The 23,544-nt window shown below is 31.8% G+C and overlaps 1 protein-coding gene across 9 annotated transcripts in view; it reads left to right on the top strand.

The window, feature by feature from the left end:
* ARID1B (AT-rich interaction domain 1B) overlaps positions 1 to 23,544 on the top strand; it is a 523,204-nt gene that overhangs the window by 192,026 nt on the left and 307,634 nt on the right. For all 9 annotated transcript variants that reach the window (XM_074309447.1, XM_074309444.1, XM_074309443.1 and 6 more), the window contains exon 4: positions 7,809 to 7,919. In XM_074309447.1, the coding sequence (XP_074165548.1) occupies positions 7,809 to 7,919 (111 nt within the window). The remainder of the gene's footprint in view (positions 1 to 7,808; positions 7,920 to 23,544) is intronic.

Raw genomic sequence — 23,544 nt, 5'->3', positions numbered from 1 at the left:
CACAGCAGTTTTTTATTTTTTTTTATTATTTTATTTTTTTTAAAACTAGCAAGTAAATGCTTTTTTTCCCTTGATGGTTGCTTTCCACCCTTGCTCTAAAACAGTCAGTTCTCACTGAAACTTTCAGTATTCCAAACTCTAAGATTACAAATTGTAAAGCAAGCATTGATCTTCATTGGTTGAAGAGGTTTGCTTTTATTGGAAGCTGTCTATAGTATTAGTATCACATAATTAAAAAAAAAAAAAACATTTTCATCTTAAAGAATTTGTAATGACCAATTTCTGTAAAAATTTTATCAGGGATTAAGAAATATCTATGTTCTTTATTGTTCCCATCTACAGAATTTTATAAGTCTTTTAGTTCTAATTGATCCACTATTTGTTTAGTTTCATATTTTCCCTTTTGTTTTATTTTTATTTTTTTAGATTTGTTCAATTCTGAGATAGGAACTTTAAAGTCTTCTAATATTATTGTAACCATCTATGTATTCTTCTTTTCTTCACTTTTTTTACTTTTTAAAAAACTTTTTTACTTTTTGTTGTTTAGATATGGCATTTAGAGCATACAAGTTTAGTATCAATATTGATTGATTGGCTGTGTTCCTTTCAACACCCTGTTATTGCCTTGTTTATCTGTTATTGTGAATTTTTGTTTTGTTTTCTTTTGTTTTCTTCAATAACATGATTGAATTTCTTACTGTTTTGGATTACCTGATGTCAATTAAATTTTGTTTTAACCTCTAATTTCTGTTCTGTTTATATTTTTGCTTTTGAGAAGTTTATTTTTAAAAATAAAGATTTAGAGGTTTTTTTTTAATTCCAGTCTATCAGGCTTTTTGTTTGTTTGGATTGTTTAATCCATTCACACTTAAAGTTATGAGTTATATTTTCTTCTATGTATCTAGTATTGCTTTTTGTTCCTGAATTAGATTAAAAAAAAAAAAATCTCTCTTCTTCTTCCCCCCTCTCTCCCCAATCAATTCTTTGTCTCTATGGTCAGTTTTATGATTACTTTAATTATTTTATTTTAAAATAAATTTATTTTCACAACCTCTTTCTTCCTGACCCATAATCCCCGAATCATTTATTAAAGTATTTGGCAAGCATTTTAGTCAGTTAAAAAACAAAACAAAACAAACAAACAAAAAAAAAAAAACCAACAAAGCATTATTGTAACTATCAGGCTTGTACCCTCTGATCACTTTTTCCATCAGTTTACATTTTATACATAAGTATTAAAATTTCTGTTAAATACTTTTCACTATCATGTGGATTTGCTCAAGAAACTGCTTTTTGTGGCAAACATAAAATCTTCACTATCTTCAAGGCTTTCTGCCAACATGTGCTCTTTCCTCCAAACCTCCTGCTAACCACTCTCATGTCTTCAATACACTTTCAAGATGAGTTCCATGAATTGTTATTGTCTATCATATTTTTATATGATATTCTACATACTATTGCATCTATCCCCTTGTCACCACCTACTTAATTCTGTCTATCTGTTTCTGGAAGATAGTTACTGAATGAACTTCTGAACTATAGTATGTTTTTTTGTTTTGGGGTGGTTTTTTTTTTTCCAATATGGCTGAGGCACTTAGGCATTTTATCTTAATCTAGTGACTAGGATAAGGATTCAAAAATGAAATTTTATTGTGAGATTTTTCTCTCAGGACCCTCTCTTCCCGGATATTTCATCTTCCAGTTTTGATCCATTTCTATTTCTGAATCTCATTTACTTGTTAAATATGATTATTGCTGTAGTGATCCTGATTCTTTCTGCATTTTATTGAAATTCAGATGCGATTAAAGTTTAAATTTAATCTTAACCAATGTTAATAGAAAATGGTATCTAAAATAGAATGATTTCTCCCTACGCAGTGTGCTCTTCTCCCCTCCCCCATTCAACTTCATTAATCCCACATTCATTATATCTTTGGCTAGTCACATCTTTTCTTAAAATTGGGAAGTGAAGATAATTTTTATTTGACTATTTAAAGATTTTCTTTGTTGATTGAATTATATAAGACTTTGTTACAAATTAGGTATTCCTGGGTAAAAAAGATGATCAAAAAAGACATAAGAACTATTCTTGGTATTTGGAGATGAGATTATGGCACAGATGGTCATTTTCCACCTTTTTTTTTTTTTTTTTCTCTGAAAAGGACAGAACCTTTACACTGAAAAGAACAGAACAAAAATGTCTTATAGGAAATTTATTAGCTTTGCAGAAGACAGTATGAGAATGCTTAGCGACCCTTGATGAATTCAAGTTACTTCCCAGAAGAATCTACATCTAAAATCAAATATATATATATATATTTTTACATTCTACCTTGCAAATCCATTATGTCTTCTGCTAGCTGTATCTTTCCTGAAATTAAAGTAAATATATTTTTTATTTGACTAAAGAATTGTTCCTAAAAACTTGGCAAATATGATTACTTAGCCATTTTTGTTGGATTTGAAAAAAGGTACTACACATTGTTAAAGTGAAAATGTCCTGATTTTCAGTGAGGGCACCTGCAAACCATAGGCCAGAAAGCTTGATTTTGATTCTTGGGAAACTTTAGAACAGATTATTAAAGATATGGTTGACTAGGATTTAGCTAGAAAAGCAGTGACTGCAAAGAGCTAGCATGGCTTCAACTAGAATAGGTTATGCTCTTTTATAAGCTACTTTTCTTAAATAAATCCTTTAAAAAGGATTACTATGTTAGTAGATAAAGGAATCTTGTATATATGTTTAGATATTTAACAAATTATGTATTTGTCATTGAGTTGTTTTCAATTGTGTTTTGGTTCTTTGTGACCCTTTTCTAGGGGTTTTCTTGGCAAAGATACTGTGGTAGTTTGCCATTTCCTTCTCCAGCTCATTTCACAGATAAAGAAATTGAGGCAAAAGGGGGTAAATGATTTGTCCCCAGGATAACACAAATAAGTATTTGAGGCCTGATTGGAACACAGGAAAATGAGACTTCTAACTCCAGGCATATTGGTATATCCACTGTACCACCCAACTGACTCCTTAGCTTTTAATAAAACTTTTGTTAAATTTGTTAAATTATTTCATAATATTCTTAGGGAGAAAATAGAGTGATATGAATTGGATGATAATACTGTTAGATGAATTCAGAACTAGTTGGGTAGCTGAATAAAAGAAATGTTTTTATAATGCAGTGTCAATGTGAAAGGATGTCTCCAGAGATCTGTATTCTTTAATTTTTATCACTGATTTGGATAAGGATGGTTTATTCATCATCAAGTTGGGAAGTGTAGCTAGCAGAATGAATGATAAAGTTAGGCTCTGAAAGCATTTTGTAAGACTAGAGCAATAAACTCTAATAAGATAAAATTCAGTAAATAGATTTATATTTTGGTATTAAAAATCTGTTCCCTAAGTACAAAATGGAACATAGGCAGAAGTTTTAAAATCAAGATGAGGGCTTTGATGAATTGCAAGCTTTTTTGTTGTTGTTGTTTGTTTTTAAAAAAGCATTTATTGATATGTTCTGCTTCTTTTATTCACCAGTTATTCCAGGTAATCCTCTTCTTCCCCTTTCCCTTCCCCTTTCCAGAGAGTCATCCCATATGACAAATAATGTTTAAGAGGAAATAAAAATAGCAATAACAGATATATCAAATAAGTATGAAAACATGCATAATATGTAATACCTGTGGGTAGATGGAAATGTCTCCTCATCCTTCTTTATTCAATTCATTCTGTATCTTTACTATTTTGTTACATTTAATTTTGATTTTTTGGTGATATTTCTTTTCACTTATATTGTTTGTAGTTTTTGTGTATATTGAACCATCAGTTCATATTGGTCCCTTTATAATTTCTCTGTATTCCTCACATTGTTTCTTCTTACTCAATAATCTATTACATTCACGAATCACAATTTGTTTAGCTATTGCCCAATGAATATGTACTTTAATTCCAATTATTGGCAACACAAAAACTATTGTAGTAAGTATTTTGGGGCTTATGGGGACTTTATTATTGATGAATTCTTGTAGTATGAGCCCCATAATGAAGTCTCTGGTTCAAAGTATATGAACACATTCGTCACTTTATTTTTGATAATTCCATATTGCTTTGCAAATGGTGAATTGCAAGCTTTTAAGATATCAGCAAACCCAAAATTAAGAGGAACACTGTTTTCAGTAAGGTGACAACTGTACTTTCCCCTTGTCAGGTCTCATGCATTGTGTTCTGGACAGCACAATTTTGGCAGAACTTTCATAAGCTGTAGAATATCCAGTAGTGGACAGCCAGCCTTGTGAAGGTCCTTGAATTTCTTTGCATCTATCTAAGGAACCGGAATTCAGAAGAAACCATGATAGGCTTCTTTAAGTATTTGATGGCTGTCCTATGCAGGAGAGATTAAACTTGATCTTTAACTTCAGAGTGATAGGTTGGAATATGTAAGGAGTTACCCACTGATTGGATGTTCTATATTGGGGATTCTTTTCATATATGAGATGGATGGCTTGATAGCCAGAGTTCTCTCCCAATTCTTAAATTATGTTTATTCTCTAAAAATTCTTAACCATCTCATTTGGGAGTACTATTTTCACACTTCTAGTTTGTTTAAAACATTTTCTTTTTAATTCATAAAAAGCATGCTTATGAAAGCTGTTGTGAGTGATCATGAATTTGCAAGTTTGTTGATGAAATGAAGAGAGAAATTACTTTGCTTAAAAAAAAAAAAACCCTCAAAGTAAAAACTACATTACACAAGCTTGGTAGTATTCTATTTCTGTATTATAATAGTTTATCATTCTGTTTTGTATGTGCCTTTCTGTGTGTTGAAAACAACATTTTCTTTGTCTTTGCTGATGAACTCATTCAAATCTTTGTAAAGATGCTTTTTTTATTTAAAGAATTCTTTCCATCTCAGTTGATTGTTACTCTTGAGTTGTTCAACAAGTAATTGTTGAGTGTGTGTGTGTGTGTGTGTGTGTGTGTGTGTGCATACACTATTGTAGGTACTGTGAGGAATAGAAAGACTGACTGAATGGAAACTTTAGGCTGTTAGGAGTAGATAAGATGTCATATGTTGTGTCACATTTGTGCTTTATTTGTTTGTGCTCATTTATCAATATTCTCACATATCACATACAAAATAAATAAGCCCTAACATAAAGATGGCCTTGGATTTCTACATTTTAAAATAGTATTAAGAGTCATTGTTTCTGACTTGGTTTCATATGTAGTATTTGTTCATGTATATGTATTCCCCAACTAGAGAGGAGAGAAAAAAATTACAGACCGTTAATAAAATTATGATTTCTGTGGAAACATTTGATAGTGAGGGGTTAAGGCTATGATTTCACTTGGTATTATTGATCACATCAGTGTTCTCCTATATTGTCTTAATTTAATCTTTAATTTTGAGCTAATTATCTTGAGGGAGACCAGACTCCCAATACCTAATCAGTACTTAAATTCCACTTTGGGTCATTCTCATGAAATTTATTTTGTTGGCTTTATTTCTGAATGCACTATCTAAAATGTTCTTGGCAGTTAGAGTGTTGGCAGTTTTGGAAGGAGCTAATTATTTTGAATTTTGAAAGCATGAAATGTCATTTTTAATGTCTCAGGAATATACTCTGATGTCTTCCATATTCTGTCAGTTTAGTGAGGGGGTAATCTTGTGTCTGAAAGGACAGCATCTAAATTTCAATTTGTTCTGATTCCTCTTGTAATGCTCTTTTTTTCTCAAATTCTCTTAGAAAGCTGGAATTTATTTAGTTATGAATAGGGAATAAAAATGAAGTTTAAAGATTGGACATAGGGCAAATCTGTTGCTACTGTTTCTTTAGATGAAGTTTATTATAAGGGTCTGTGCTGTCACTAGACATTGTGTGTGTGTGTGTGTGTGTGTGTGTGTGTGTGTGTGTGTGTGTGAGAGAGAGAGGGGGGGGGGGAAAGCAGAGGTTTGTTCATTTGTTTGCCTATTGTGAAGCTGTCTTTTGCACCTTTATGTGCTTTTGTAATAGGGTGAAGTCTACTGAATGGAGGCCTTGTGCCTTCTGTTGATTTTAAGCCTTAGATGTTAATCCACAGGAACCTGCTGGTCTACACAGCAGGGAGGGCTGTTACAAGTGGAAATATGGGATTGGGAAGGAGTGTGTGTGTGTGTGTGTGTGTGTGTGTGTGTGTGTGTGTGTGTGTGTGTGTGTGTGTGTGTGTGTGTTTTGGGGTGGGAGAAGAGTGATAATCATTTAGCAATCAGCTTTTCTCACCAGTGAGACTAATTGTTACCCTCTGTTGATAGCCAGATTGAGAAGTTGCCCTTTTAAGTATCCCTTGATTTTACTTGACATATGTATGCTCATGATATGGAACTTTATTGTCAGTCTAATGCTAAAGAATCTAAAGTAATTTAGTTATGATGCAAGGAAAGCGGTAAATTTTTAACACTCAACTGTGATTTTTTATTCTGATTTGTCTCCTAATCAACATCTATACTGTTTTATTCTGAAGGAGAAATGGTTGAATATAGAATTTTATTGTTTATTTGGTATGTCTGGATTAATCTTTACTGTAGCAATACCTTAACTAGTTAAGTCTAATTTAGTAGAGTTTTTATTCTGAGGAGTGTAGCTATTTGGGCCAGAGTTTCTTGGATGCAATTACCTTCTTTTTAAAGAAGCTATGTAATTTAAAGTGTGTGTACTGTATGAAAAAGGGGTGGGGCATGGAGAAGCTTTTTATAAAATTTTAGCTGAAAAATATTATCTTTATAAACAATATTTAAGTGACATGAAAATTGGAAAGGGGGAGATATAAAATGTGTTTCATTTCACAGAGCTGAACTGTTTGGGAGACGGGGGACAGAAACTTTTAAGGTGTGATGTTTTCTTTCCCTTTTTCATCTCCATAATCAGAAACTGGTTCTTCAAGTTGCAGTGCCAGTTAGACGTGCTATAATGAGTATTTCACATTCTGCCCTCCTCCTTGACTTCAGGTGTAAATGGCGGTAATACGAAATAAATATTTAGTGTTTTGGCATTGTTCTTCAGCTAGAGATCTGTAATGAGCAGGAATTTGCTAATATAAAGTAAGTTTTAGACATTATTGTACTCTGGGTTGCATAACATTGTTTTAGCAAAGGGCTTAAACCATATATCATACCTTTGTAAAAATGTTTGAGGACATGTAAGACTAGAATAAGGTTATGTTGTAACAAATTTATGAGACCTACCTGAATCCCAGCACCCTTATTTTCCTCTGCAATGCTTAAAAACACTGCTAATTAAAAAGGAATAGTTCTGTACATTATGTGTGGGTGTGTGTGCACGTGTGCGCGCACGCGTGCACGTTAAATATTGAGGACACTGTGAGCTTAATAATTATTTATAATGGTATTTCAGGCAGGGATTATGGAAGACAAATGAGTAACAAAACGAGTTGCTGAAGTTGCTGATTATGCTAATGTTTTTCAGAGGAAATACTACAGGATAATCTATCTAAATTAATATTTAGTCATAGGATATGACTTTAAGAGTTATTGGAGAGTTTGGTTACAGTTCTTTTATTCTTTTGCATAGCCCAAATCTTATGTAATTTTATTTGTTCTCATAATTAAATTGTATACTATTGTTGAGTAGATCTTTGACCATTTTTCATTTAAAAAAAATAAAATGTTGGAAGTCATAATAGGCATGTCATATATAGGATTTTGCCAAAATAAAACTTGTCAGTATACACATTTAAAAACACATTATTTTCTAATTTACCAATTATGTCATTACCCAATGAGAGAGATTTATGTTTCTTTGGTTTTGTATTTATTTAGGACATGTCTCAGGAAGGCTATGGAACTAGATCTCAACCTTCTATGGCACCAGGAAAGCCTAACCATGAAGACTTGAGCCTAATACAGCAAGAAAGACCATCAAGTTTACCAGTAAGACATTAATCTGCCTGTTCTGGAAATGTAATTAATGTATTGAAAAATGAGCCATTGTTGATTGCGTCTATGCTAATTTGAGAGATAAGAAGAAACCCTTGAATTAGAAATCTGTTTTTGGAGTTTTACAGAGTATTTCTTTTCAAAGGGCTTTTTTTTTTTTTTTTTTTTTTTTTTTAAAGAAGGCAGATACCATTAAATAATTACCATTAATTCTGATGATAGTTTTTCTTCAATGAACTCTCACTGGTAATTATTTTAGTTGCTGATTTTCCTATCATTGGTCATATTCAATAAAAGAAAAATGCATTTTCATTATACAATTTTTTTTTTTTTTTTTGCTGATTTGCTGTTTCAAGTTGCTTTTCACTTTGTACACAGACACACAGATAAATATCCCCACCCCGTTCTATGCTCAACCTCTTTCCCCCCCCCTTCATCTCCCCAATTTCATTAATTCTAAATGATGACATAAAACATTAAAGCATTCTTTAAAGTTTTAGCTCTTTTAAACCTTTTAATAATGGGAGAATGGCTCATTTATCTTATCCAATTTTTTTTTTAATCCAATGGAAGTTTTTTTCTTTTACTAATAAATATGAAAAATTTGTGAAATACAGTAAGTATGCACTCACTTGGCATGTTTGCACAAAACTCAGTGTGTTATTAGATTATTCCTTTGAAACTCTTAAATTAGTAAATTTTCTTTTAGTTTCAGATTATCCTTTTAGGCAATTTTATCTCTACTTGATTTATTTCAATTTCATATAATCTGGAAGATAAAAAGGCATGTTTCTTAGTTAAGATTTTTTGTTAAAAATATTCTGCTACATTCATAGAACAATCAGTATGGCTCATAAACTCCATTAAAAATGATTGTCAAAGGATGGAAATTAACTAAAAAGCTGGATACCATTTGTTTTTATTTGAGCCTCAGGGATGAGTGAACCAAGAAATAATGTATTAGTTTATGAATAGTCAAGGATAAACATTGGTAATGAGATAGTTGTTAAACACATATTCTACCTTTTCTTACATATTTTTGAATTAATAATACTCACTTAGCATTGTAGGAGATAGGTAAGTGGTTTGAAATTTTGGTTTAAATGGTTTACATGGTTTAAATTTTGTTTAGATCTTCTGTTTTGCATATATTTTTGCTACCTCTAACAGTTTCACGTCTGAAAAATTAATGGAATGTTTATATTTTCAGAATATTTTCTTGACTCTCTAGTTGTTTGACTGTGATTAGAAGTTAGTTGGTGGTTTGAATAGGCATATGCCTGGTTATTGCATTTTCCAAGTTTTTTAAGGCTTTTGTTGATCAAATGTGATCTTTGCTGAATATTAAGAAATTGTTTTATGAAATTTTAATGGCTTCCTAGGATGGACTGCAAAACTTCTTTATTTTTTCTGACCTATTTTTGTCCTATGCTATATATTATTTCTCAGTGAATTTTCTTTTGTTGAACTAGTTGTCTGTGCTGTAGCTGGTTTGCAGAGAATTCTTATTCGCTACTATGTGTTTTGTACAAGTTGACAAAAGTGTTTTGCATCATGCAAATGTTTTTTATGTAATCACTTTTATATTTTGCAGTTATTGAATATGTTTTAAAATCCTCTTTTCTCCTGTTCTTAGATTAAGGGTTTCGTAAATGATGGTTGACAACCAACTGTAAAGAACAGCTAATGAGGAAATGAACTGTTATAACAGATTAAATAATTGAAAAGCTCTGCTATGGGAAGTTTGCTTGATTACCCTCCTTATTCTTGAATACTTCTATCTCTATGTCCAGTATTTTAAAGAGGGAGCTGCTAACGTTCATTATTGATTAATTGTTTTCATTTAATAATTCATAGTCCTTGTAAACTGTTTAGCATTTCAAATTTTTAGGTTATTCATATTTGTATTGTATTTGAGATCTTTAGTATGTGTTTGTCATAGGTTTGTTTTTTTTTTTTTTTTTTTTAATAAAAGATATTGGCTCATTCTGAATGTATATATCCTGTTGGTTAGATTTAATACAATAATCTTTTTTGGAAAACAGAATTTTAAAGGTACAATTTTCTGAGTGGTTCTAAAGCAAATAATAATTATTTTTTTATTTTTTTGGTTCTTATGAAAACTAGCTAGCTTGTCTATGCTGAAACCATATTTTCCAAAATGGTAAGTGACTTTTATATTCATAGGGTCATAGATTTAAAGCTGAAGGTGATCTTAGAAGTCTTATGTCCAGTTTCTTCATGACAGAGGAGGAAACTCCCATCTGAGGCTAAAAGATACTACTTAACTTATTCAAGCTCTATAGTTAATCAGTACTGGAGATAGAATTCAAGTCAAGGGCTTCCTTAGTTCAGATTCAGTTCTCTTTCCCCTGTGTGTATATACTGTTTCTTATACCTTATTTCTCCATATATTTTAACTCTGACACTGGAATGTATACATACTTGTGTGTGTGTGTGTGTGTGTGTGTATTTTTTTTTCCTGACAAATCTTAAGTCACTTCTTTATATCATTATATTCCTATATAATTTTCTATTATGGCAAAATTCCATTGTATTTCATGTGTTTGTTTATTTTAAAATAATTTTAGGATCCTGCATACGACCCTCTATTTATCAATACTTATTTGGAGGGTTTTTGCTTGTGTAGTCTATTATTATTTGAAAAAGCATACTAGATTTTAGGTCAGAACTGAGTTTAAGTCCACACCCCTACTCATTTATTTGTTCTCTGACCAGCTAATTCATCTTTATGGCTCTTAATTATTTCATCTATAAAATTAATGGATTGCTCTATATGATCTTTCAGGTCTCTTTCTACTTTAAATCTACAATCTTGTGATTATAGAATTAGGTTTAGGCAAAATCAACCAGAGTCATTGGTTGTTCAAGTAGTATAAGCATACATATTTATACAATTATTTTGCTATGTAAGAAAAATCTGATCAGAAAGAAAGAAAAATGAGAAAGAAAACAAAATGCAAGCAATCAACAACAAAAGAAATTAAAATGCTATTCATACTCAGTTCCCACAGTCCTCTCTGGGTACAGATGGCTCTCTTCATCATAAGCCATTGGAACTGCCATCAATCATTTCACTGTTGAAGAGAGCCTTGATCATCACATAGTCTTGTTGCTGTGTACAATGTTCTCTTGGTTCTGCTCACTTCACTTAGCATTATTTCATGTAAGTCTCTCCAGGCCTTTCTGAAATCATCCTGCTGGTCGTTTCTTACAGAACAATAACATTCCATAACATACATATACCATTACTTATTCAGCCATTCTCCAATTGATGGGCATCCACTCAGTTTCCAGTTTCTTGCCATTATAAAAAGGGCTGCGGTCACTTTCCCTCCTTTAAGATCTCTTTGGGATCTAAGCCCAGAAGTAACACTGTTGGGTCAAAGACCATACTTCAGACACTTAACATTTCTTATCTGTGTGACCCCAGGCAAGTCACTTAACCCCAGTTGCCTCAGCAAAAAAGAAAAAGAAATAAGGCTTTTATCAGAATTTTTGAATGTAAAAATATTTTCCCAGTTTGCTTCCCTTCTAATTTTGTCTGTTTTAGTTTTCAACAAACCCATATTAGTTAGCTTATGGAAATGTAATGTTTTAGCTACCCAAAACTGATCCATACAGTATTATACTGTTAGGTCATTTGTAGATTCATTGCATAGTTTTTACTTTTTTTTTTTTTTTCCCCCAAATGCTAATTATGTCAATCTGTGACCATTCATTTTTGATGATTATTTAAATCACTGATGCCATCTAATGTCTGCCATTTTCTTATACTAGATGGAAGGATGTTTCCTGCTATAACTGTTTGGTTATATGTTTAGTGAAACATATGTGAATATCAATGGCTTCCAGAGATGTATACTAGATAATTCCCTATACTTCCAAATCAATATATTACAGTTGAAACTGTTATAAAAACATCACACAAAACTAGGTGCTTCCATGAAGATATGTTTGTAATTCCTCCCCCTTACCACCATCTATATTTGACTTAAGTGTTTTCTTTGTTTTTTTCTTAGTTGTGGCATGAATTATGTCTTGTTTATAAGAAGCCAAAATATTTAGATTTTTTTCCCCTTCACTAGCTTTTTAAAAATAAATTAATCTGTGTAGGAAGTTAATCTTTTGTATTGATTTTGTGTGTGTGTATGTGTATGTGTGTGTGTGTGTGTGTGTGTGTGTGTGTGTGTGTATATACATATGAAGCTCCATTATTATATTCTCTTTTTAGTTAGTGTTGAATTTTAGTAGCTTATTAAGTTCTGTTTTAGAATTTGGTATATAGTTTCTCATGTTTAATATAAGACTAATAGTTAAATGATATACTTGTTTTCATGTTGTTCCAGAGCCATGGTTAATATGTCTTTTTCTATTTAATAGATATGCAAACCTTAGGAGAATAAGAGATTATCTATTAAAATATCTTCATGTTTTTATGTAAGGGCAGTCTTCCTTGTTGAAAGCTAGGATTAGTAATTGGATCAAAAAATGTAATATTATATTTTATCATTACTACAGCATTAGCTGGCTTGAGAGTCCAAAAGATCTAAGTTAAGTCCTAATTGTTATATCTGTTTGGGTCAGTCACTTAAGTTCACTGCTTTATATCTCTGACTCACCTATATCTACTGATATATATATCTACTCCATCCTATATATACTGATCCACTAATTCTCCTATTATTAATTATGTGTTTATGTGTTTCTAACAGTGATGAAATGAGCTATTGGATTCCCTTAGTACATTATAGTTCACAACTTAAAAACTTATTGTAAAGTGAATTCACTTTGGATTTGGGTAGAAATAGTCAGAATTTATGGAACTCTGAAATTTAGAAAGAACCAAAATATGGTCAGAAGAAAAATATTTTTTGTATAAATTCTTTGTGTATGAAGTTCATATTCTACTTCAAAAGAATACTTATAGATATAGCTTCTCAGCTACGCTGTTTTTTACATAAAACAAAACAATTGTGACAATTTTCTTTTAAAAAAATTCTATGTTTTTTGAATTGGAGGATATTTTGATTTGACTATGTCCAAAATAGATGCACTGAAAGGTTCCATCCTAAAAGTGATGCTAAGTTAAAGTGCTTGAAGAAATGGAGGGCTATCTCCTTAGGAAGATATGCTTTGTTTAAATTTTGGATTTTTAGAACACTTTTGTTAACTCATGTTTTCGTTATTTCTATGCTGATATAATGTTAGTAGGATTGCATAATTATGGATAAAAATAATTTTAATTTTTAAAATTTAAAAGCTGTTGGCCTCTAACTTAGTAAAATGGTATATTTTTATGACTGTCAACAATTGTTGATTTCCTTGATTTCTGAAAATAGTTAATTTTTTTCCTTTTGGAGAGAATTGCCACCAAGTGTGTGTGTGTGTGTGTGTGTGTGTGTGTGTGTGTGTGTGTGTGTGTGTGTGTGTTTATTTATTTATTTTAAAGAGATCTTAGTAAGCACTTAAAATTATTACATTTTCTGTATCTGTTAGGGATATCCTGATGCCAATAATCCATAAAGTTCAATGTAAACTTTTTATTGTGCTTTGTTGACAAATATCTTGGATATTTAGACAGTGAGAGCTTGATTGTTCATGGGACATTACATAAAATAGGTATTACGCTTCTTGAAGGAAGCAACAGATGAATATTATTCTGAAAGAAGATATAAAAAACTATATATTAGATGAGAATGTTTAGAAAATTGTCATTTTCAAAAGAGACTTTTAGAGGCCTTAAGATTAATACAAAGGGTAGATTTTAAAAAAAATCTTTCATTGAAACTTGAAGTAGACTTTGTTTTTCCTCATTTAATTCCTTTTTAAATGGCATTATATTACAAACTATGTAAAGTATTTTGAGGGAGTATTGAAAAACATATGCTATAATGATTATTTTTAATCATTTTAACCACCTCACCAGTCTGGTTAAAAATAACCAGCTTGATTAACTAGTTAGTATGATTTAATTGAAGCATCTATTTCTCACCATTTTGTACAATAAAAATTCTTTGGTTTTGGACATACCAATCTACATTTGCATAAATTCTTAAATACTGAATACTTTATAAGAATCAATATATACAGCAACTTAAAATACCTAGAGACTGTTTCTAAGGCAAGCTCTTTTGACCTGTTTTAATGAATAAGAAAGTAATCTTTATTTGTAGTTAGCAGTATCATTTGCATTCCAGTGATATGCCAAAATTCTTTTTTTTTTTTTTTTTTTTAGTCAACAAAACCTTAAATGGGTTCAACATGCCCCCAGCAATCTTGTTTACACAACTCTTTCATTGAGCCTGCTTTTTTTTTTTCTTTTCTTTCTTTTTTTTTTTTTTTTAAATAAAAGCTGGATTGGACAAAAGTGGATTTTCCAGCCAGTTATAATGATTAGACTGTGAATTAGTGCAGTCCAAGTGAATAAGAACAAGAAAAAAAATGCTTTTAAAGAAAGCCAAAAAGTTAAAAATTTGCAATGATCTGTACTGTTATAGTAACAGAATAAAGAAACTAACTTTAGAGGGGATATATAAAATAGTCATCAATGTGTATATTTGATTGATTTAAATTAACAGTGCCTGTCTTCAATGAAGTTAGCAGGCACAATTTTTTAAATTTATAAAATGTATATTTTTATTGTATATTACATACATATATATATAATGTATATTATACATAAAATGTATAGTTATAAAATGTTCATAACATTTTATAAAACAGGACATAAATTTAACATAATCTATCTGAAGATGAAAAATTAAGTATTATCTAGTGTTCATGTCTCCTTGTGCTATTTTGGCCCTGGTTTTAAGACTTTACAACACAGACAAGGTGGAGTTAAGAACAGCCACCAACAGAGTCTGGGAAATCCCTAAGTACTGTCTTGGTTTGCTAAGAGAAGAAAAAAAACAGTGGAAAAAATAAAATAAATTTTAAAAATGACATTCACTCTGTGAATACCGCAAATGTAGAAGTGTCTTGAACATCTGTGTCTGATATTTTTTCTCTCTTTGGAAATTAAGGGAAAAAAAAAAAAAGATATACTAGTATGAAGAGACAGAAAACCTTTCTCCCTATTGCACTGCTTTTCTACTCCTATGACTACAGTTCCTGGAATGTAGCACTGAGATGCCTGGAGAGAGAGCTCCTCCCTCTTTCTATCTTTGTGTTGTCCTTTGCCTGCCTTGGCTACCACCACTGACATGCCTTACAGTCAACTTCTTTTCCCAGTATTGCTCATGGATTGACTATCAGGAATGTATTTCTCCTCATGTCATCTAAATCAGGATGAACCTAGAATTTAGTTTGCAGATTTTCACTTCACATTCACCTTTTGAGGAATGTTTCTATTTTATTTAATGAGGGAGCGATATATATACTGCTATAGTTCATGATAGTAATTGTGGACTCTGAGTATTTGCTTTTATGGTTCTTTACAATGGAAGTAGCTATTTTGGGATATGTTAAATCCAGACTGTCAAGTTACGGAGAGAAATAGTTCCTAGAAGACTTTACCTGACAATGAAGTTAGCTATTCTTGCTTACAGTATAGAATTTGAGAAAACTCTCTTTTTAAAAAATTTATATATATATATATATATATATTTTTTTTTTTTCTTTTCTTTTCTTTTTCTCTTTTCTGCAGAGTTGTAAAATAACTGAATGGTCTTGTTTTCTTTTGTTTGGGTCAAGAAATTTTAGCTGAAAATTGTTACTCTGTGAAAGAAGATTATTGACTCAACAAGCCTTCAATTTTCAGTGAATAACACTCCCACCCTCTAGCTTTAGGAACATGTCGTGCATGCATTCTATTTTAAAATACAGACTATAATTTAAAACAGGCAGCTTGATGCCCCACTGAACTTTGTTTAAGCCTGGAATAAGGGAAGGAGGGTGGAGCTTAAAGCCATGGAAAATGACTAAGGTTTCTCTAATGCTTTTCTCATTATTATACATCAAAAAAATTTAAATATTATATTATTTTTGGCTTGGAAATTGAAAGAGGTCTATGTGTGGGATGTGTGTAATGGTTTGTTTGTCCCAATCCCCCAAATTTTATTTGATAAAGTGTTCTTTATGTGTCCATTTGATTGGTCCTCAGTGCATATAAAAGTTATGGGTGAAAGGAGAATCACAATAAAATTACCATTCAGATATGATTGCAGGAGATGATTTCTTCTGCTGATCAGTTAATTTATATGATTCTAGATAATTGAGTTTTTCATACAAATATTTAAAGCATAGCATTTTTTCAGAGAGATATAAGATATACTTAAAAAAAACTATTTGAAAATAATTTTATAACTCTTCTCTTTGTTTCTTACCTCAGACTATTAAAATGTAATTACATTTAGATTTCGGTAAAGTTTGGAGATCACTAATCTAAACCAGGGCTTACAACTTTCTTCAACTCATGAACTCCTTTTATCCCAAGAAAGTTTTACATTTCCCTGGGTATATAGATACATAAAATAGGTATACAAATTTAACACTTATAATAAATCCTAATTTTGCAACTTTCACATTCAGTTACAAGACCTCATAAGATATCATGAACCACAGTTTACGAAGCAGAGATCTAAATAACTCCCCATCTGAAGCATGTCCTTTCTAGCATGCTCATTACAAATGGTGGTTGAAACCAATTACAGTGACAAAGTCCCTTTCATCAAAACAGTGTTAGAGAATTCTTCTCCACTCATTGTTCCTAGCTAGGGTTCTTTTGAATTTCAAAGAATAAATCATATCCTTATTCCTTATGATACCCTTTGGATATTTGCAGATAGCCATTATGTTCCCACTTAGCCTTCTTTTATTTAACCTAAATATCTCCAGTTCCTACAGTTCACATGATAAAAGTTTCGAGTTCTCTGACAGTTACCATTGTATTCCTCTGGACCTTGGTGCTGCTTCTGTTAAGTTGTCTAAATGTCTTTTGGAATACTGGATGCCAGCTGACAACAAACCAATATGACATGAAGTAGGACCATCACATCCTTCATTTTGAACATTATTCAAGGGCATGATTTAGTTCTATGAAGGAAAATGGAAAATTGAAAGATGAACAAGATTTTTGAACTAGATGACATAGGATGCAGGAACCATTGGCATTATCTGGAACTTGATTGTAGAAGCTGTATGAAGAAGGGCCCTCTTTCTTACCTTTAATGGATGGACTCATGTGGTTAATGTGGTGGACTAATGGTGCCTAAAAGTGCTGTCCAGAGGTTGATGGGGAGGGGGAAGGGTCAGAGGGTCAATGGTCTTGAAGTGGAAAGTAATCAGAAACTGGTTTTAAGTAAGCCAGAGAAACGGAATGGAAATAGTGCAGGAAGTTGCGTTTTTTATGGCTTCTTAATTAAATAATAAAATTATTTTAGGTGGAGATACTTTGTGTTTTATAACATGAAAATTTTTTATTCTGTGATTTAGTTTCCTTCCTTTCATTTAGTTGCTAGTGATCTTCTTTAAAAAAAAAAAAAAAAATCAACTTCTAAGAAAAAGGTAAAACATGTCCATGTTTAAACTAGGAGAGCCATAGTAGTAGAATTATTGTACTCTAGCAGCCAGCCAGGGTTTTGTGGAAGCAGTAGAGAGATACAAAATGGACTCTTGGGAATGTAAACTCATAGTAAGGTTGGAATACAAGCCAGAGAAGGATGAACATCCCCATCTAGAACTTATTAAACCCACTACTAAGAATAGTCCATTATGCTACATTTGTGGAGGAGATATAAAGATCAGAAATATATGTTCCTCAAAGAATTTAATATATAGTTGGCTTTAGTTCAGTTACATTGGTCTTATAAGAGCACATGCTATGACTTTAAAATTGTCTTAAAATTAGAAGTTGAAAGGCATAAAAAACATTAGCTTTTAGAGAAAATTTTAACAATTGAGCATAGCGTTAGACTTCTGTAACAAAGAAAATTACAATAAAAGTTTTTTTTTAATGTACACAAAATATTTTTCTTATTAGAAACTCCATGAGGGCAAAGCTTTATAATCTTTTTCTCTAATCATCCCAGTTCTCCTCATATCTCTGTCTAATCTTATCCCTTGCATAGATCAATTTGTATTTATGAATGAATGTATAATACATTGTACATAAACAGTTCTTGACTATAGAGTGTTTTTTCCTAACCTGAACTGAGATTAGAAGAAAATTTAATTTAAAAATTAAAGATGAATTTTATTGTGTGAATTAAAGTTGAGTGTTCACTGAGACCGTCATTAGAATAATGTAGTGTCATTCCTTGTACTAGATGATATATTCCTCATACATATTGGATATTATTTTATATTGTTTTAGTATCCCTTTGTTTGATTGGAGTGTTTTGTTTTTCCTGGAGAATTTTTTCCTTTGGAGAATTTCTTTTATTGTTTATGCATATTATCATCATCATTACATCCTTTCAACCTCCACCCCCTTTGAACATTTTCCTTTGATGAATTTATTTCTTCTTAGTATTCTGAATATTTCTGTGTGCTTGAAGACAGAGGTATGGCAAATTTTTTTAAAAACAATTTTTCTTTGGAGGACTTGGCACATCTTTTTTTTAAGACAATACTGTAATTAATTGTTCATATTATTGCCACCTATATACTGAAATCTTTGCATAGAGAATTAAGGCCAAGGAATTATTTTGAATCATGGTTAGGTACTTTTATTTCAAACTTTGTTTGCCTGTGTTTGTGTGTGTGTGTGTGTGTGTGTGTGTGTGTGTGTGTGTGTGTGTGTAAAAACAGTACTTGCTAAACTCTGCAAACATTGAATGATAATTTCTCATCCTGTTTAAAAGACAGAGTAGGAATAAAGAATATGGTAGGAGGCAAAGAGAACTCAACATTTGATATAGTTCATGATAATTATCATAGTACCAAATATTAGCTAATTAGGCTAATCCATACAAGAGCAGTTTATAAATTAACGACTTAGGTTTCTATTACATTTTTTATTAGGACTTTGTTTAAAATTCTGTTTAAAAAATAACCAGTTTGTTTTGCTTAACATTAGTTGTCTACAGTAAATGAAAATGTTTGAATCTCTTTTATCTTTTTATTCATAAGGAATTTTTTGTATTATAAATTGAGATCACCAAGCACTCTAATATAACAAGTATAATCAAAATACTATTTCTCTTCATTAACTTTTATAAGAGATGAATAAATGTTCATTTGGAGGCGGGCATTAGTATTTATTTCTGGGGTAACATGTTATATATAATGTAATACACACATATAATATAATAAACATCTAATCATATTAAAGTAAACATAAAATTTGAAAGTGTTCAACATACTTTTGATCACTTATTTAATTTGATCTTCACAACAATCCTATGAGGTATTTTTTATGGTCCTGTTTTACAGATTAGAAAACAGTCTGAAAAAAGTTAATTGACTTCTTCATCATCAGTATCAGAAAGATTTGAACCTGTATTACGATAGAAAAATTAAGACCAGTGGTAATAAAAAGCAACTTAAATTTTATGGGCACTTAAGTGTTATTTTTTTAAAACAAAATAATAGAACTGGAATAGATTCTCTACATGGAGAAAAAAAAATCCCTTTTACAAAATAGTTGAGGTCTTCAAAAGAAAACATTTTAGGAGAAGAGAGTAGCTATTTTAAACACAAGGTCAGTTTTAACTGCTAAATACATTTTTATTTACATCAAACCTAAGTTTTCCTCTTTTTGAAATTCCATTGAATGCTTCTAATTTTTTCCTCAAAATACTATGACTTATCTTGTGTTATCTTCAAGCAGCTTAATAATCAGTTTATTTGATTCCAGTTTACTTTTAATTTTAAGAGAATTTTGTTTTGTTTTACTTGCTGCATAATTAATTCCTGAACCCTAAGAGTTGTATTATAGCAAGAGACTTGAATCTCCAAACGGATTGTACATGTTTGCATTATCACAATAGAATACTGTAAAATGAGTTCTGTCAGTGTACTTATAGATATACATGGCAAAATTCTTATTTTCTCTTCTTGTCTTCCAAGGAAGGAAAGTTAGAAGTCTGCTTTACAAGGCTTTTGCAAGCAATGATAATCAATTTGGAGGAATACCACATACTTTGTCCTTCCTAGTTTATGAAATGCTTCTTGTGCTTTCAGAATTATTGTTTTGGCTGACCAGATTTCTTGATTTTTTTTTCTTTTCTTTCCCCCCCCCCCCCCCCTATTGCAGTGAAGAAGGAATTATAAAAAATCTTCCAGCCTCTGATGTAAATCTGTAGGTTACTTGAGGGCTATGAAGCCCAAATACCTGTGTTACCTCTATGTGGTTATCAGTGACCTTTGAAATTCTTATTAGCCAAGGGACTGCTGATGCTGATAGCCTTACAGTCTGCCAAGCAAGAAATAAAGCTACAAGCCATAGTTCTTGCCAAGGTTGACTGCTGTTAAAGCAACATTGCTACATAATTTTAGTATTAAAGTAGCTACAGAAAGAGGTAGGAAATCTTTCTTTTGACTATGATATACCATTCCCATTTTACAAAGAAACTATGAGATTCCATTAACTATTCAACATCAGAGATACACACTTGTGATTCACTCAATGAAATGAACAACCAAGTGTTAAATTGTACATGGTCATTCAATAAATACACAATTTCATGTTCTTTTTGTCCTTTCCTCCCTCCCTCCTTTTTGTTTATTTACAAAGTCAACAACTTACTAAACTATTTAATGACTGAGCCTTGATCAGACCCTAGTTCTCATGAATGTTAATTAAATAAGTCCAGTGTTATGTTTTCCTTGCCTGTCTTTCATTCTTCTCACCTCCAATTTCTCCATCTCCCCCTTGCCCCTGCCACTGCTATAGTCATCTTTATTTTATTTCTTGGTACTGTGTATCTAGAAATGTGTATAGCATGGCAGGTTATATAATTGATCAACATATGGGAAATGCTAAAAATCACATGAAAAGAACCATCACATGATCTTGCAGTGTCCTGCCTTGCCCATTTACCTTGCCAGCATGAAATGTAATGACCATTTAAAAATGAAACAAAACAAAAAACCACTGTATAAGAATACATTAAATTAAACTTAGGAGCTAGGGGTTGCAAAGACAAAAACTGAAATTCTTACCTTTAGAGAGCTCATATTCTCTTGGGTATGAACATGTGCAGATATTTAAGTTTGAGCTAATTTGATAAAGAGAGGGAAAGCATCAAGAATCAAGATGAAGAGAGGAGTTGTATTTCATAGATGGGGGGAAAGGTGCTACAATAATTGGGATATATTAATTTTCTAGGTTATCCTGAACTCTGCTTTTAGATTTTGTGACTTCAGATGTGGAGGAAGAGTAATTTTATCAGATATCAGAATGGACTGACAAGTTGACCTTCATTTTACCCTTTTTGTCTTCTCATTGAGATTAAAATAACCTGGCAGCCTGAGCAAGGAAAGAGAATTAGAAAAACCTAAAACGAACATAGTAAATTTTCCCCTGAAAAATTAAGGTTTTGCAGTGTGATGGAACCTCAAAGTTGAAAGGGACTTCAAGGTCATTTCCAGACTATTCTCTAGAAAGCTGCTACATTGATATTTTTAAGGACAGATCTGACCATGTCTCCCTGTGATGTAATTGGTCTTTATTGCTTATGGCATTAACTGTAAACTTTTCATCCTGATATTTAAAGCTAGTTTTCCATCCATCTTTCCAGTTTTATTTCATATTCTCTTTACCTTCCAGTCAGAATGACCTACTAGCAGCTCTTCTGTGTCCATAGCATTCCATCCCTTCCCTCTGTGCATTTCCCAAGGTGTCTGCCCTGTCTGGAGTTCACTCTGTCCTTAATTCTGACTCATAGAATAATACCCAGTTTTCAGAGCACATCTCAGGTGAAGGTTCATCCATGAGGCCTTTTCCTCTCACTTTAGTCATTAGTATTCTCTTTCTTTGACTCTTTTGCTCTGTTTTCCCCATTAAATATACTTGTATCCTTAGTAGAATGAAAGTTTCTTGAGAACAGAGATTGTTCTCATCTTTACATACTGGGTAACTTACAAATGCTTAATAACTTTTTGTTGAATTGAATTGAAACTGGTACCCTAGACAACATCATTGTTAGACCTCTAGTGAGGGAGATGCTACTACCTCCTCTGCTTCCTCATTCTACTTTTCATTGGCTCTCATTGCTACGATTTTCCTTAGATCAAATCAATATCACTCATTTTCAATTTCAACGTCTTATTCTTAGTTCTATTTTCTTAGAAAAAACAAAGCATGGATAATCTTTAACATGACAAATTTGAAAGCTTTTTCTTCCTCAAAGTGGTCTCTTTTTAGTCCAGATATTCCCAGCTCTTTCAGCCTTTTCTCATGACATGGTCCTGGTTGCCCTCCTTTCTAAACTCTTTAATTTATCAATGCCTTTCCTTAAAATGTATAATCTGGAACTGAACAGAATTCCACAAATAGAGTATGACCAAGAAACAGAAGGATAAAATGATTATCACTTCCCTAGTCTTGGAGTTTCATTCCTTCAATCTTTCTCATTTTCTGAGGAAAGTTTTACAAAAATATGAAATTATTTAGAAATATCTACAGCTGACTAACTGTAATTTACTTGAGTGGAAAGGAGACCAGAGATAGCAAGAGTCAGTCATTTTTTATGTCTTTTCAAGACAAATAATGAAGACCTCTTGGGTAACAGACTACATGGTTCAGAAGTATTTTACTAAGTCAGTAAGAACTAAATTTTGAGGCCTGTCTGAATAATTGAATTAGTATAGGAAAATATGTGTGTTTGAATTTTGCTTTTCACATCCCAATTGATTAGATGACATTAATTAAAGGAAATTTGTTGCTTCCTGAATGAGGTCATTTTCAAGGTGGTAATTTGGTTGGAGAAAATGCCTTTCAAGCATTCTTACCCTGATTATTAGTGCTGTTCTTTCAATCCAGAAGTGGTTGTGCTTATTGATGTGTGAACTGTACATAAGTCCCCCAATGGTAAAATTTATAAATGACCAGCCTAGTATTCACTATGCTCAGTAAGAGGAAATGAGACTGTTTAGGTCAAGTTGTACCCTAGAACTTTTAAATAGGTTAATAAATTTCACCTGCCCCCACTGTGTTTTTCATTGACTATTCCTGACTCATCATGCCATCTTCACTCCTGCATAGCATCTCAAAATCTCAAGAAATTGAAAGGGTCTTTGAGGTCATCTAGATGAATCCATACCTAAATAGACATTCCCCATGCTCCCTCCTTTCCCATTATAATAGCCTCCTTAGATGACCTCCATTAATGGGAAAGTACCTCATTGCCTCTTTGAGACAGTTTATACTCCTTTGGGACTTTTTAATTTGTTAGGAAGTTTTTTCATAAAATGAGTTTGTATCTCCCTCTATATACCCTATATACCCATTGCTGGTGCCAAAAAGTACAAATCTCCTTTATTCTTCCACGAAAGAACCAGTCATATCTTTAAGGATAGTTTCCTAAGACTTCTCTGATTGGGCCAAATATTCTCGGTTTCTTTATTTAGTCATCTCTTGACATGGCCTCCAGTTTCCTTCATATTCTGGATGCTCCCACTACATTACAGCCTCTAAGTGATCTTTTAA

The sequence above is a fragment of the Sminthopsis crassicaudata genome, chromosome 4, assembly GCF_048593235.1.
Source record: "Sminthopsis crassicaudata isolate SCR6 chromosome 4, ASM4859323v1, whole genome shotgun sequence".
Lineage (NCBI taxonomy): Eukaryota > Metazoa > Chordata > Mammalia > Dasyuromorphia > Dasyuridae > Sminthopsis > Sminthopsis crassicaudata.
This window is presented reverse-complemented; position numbering and strand designations above follow the sequence as displayed.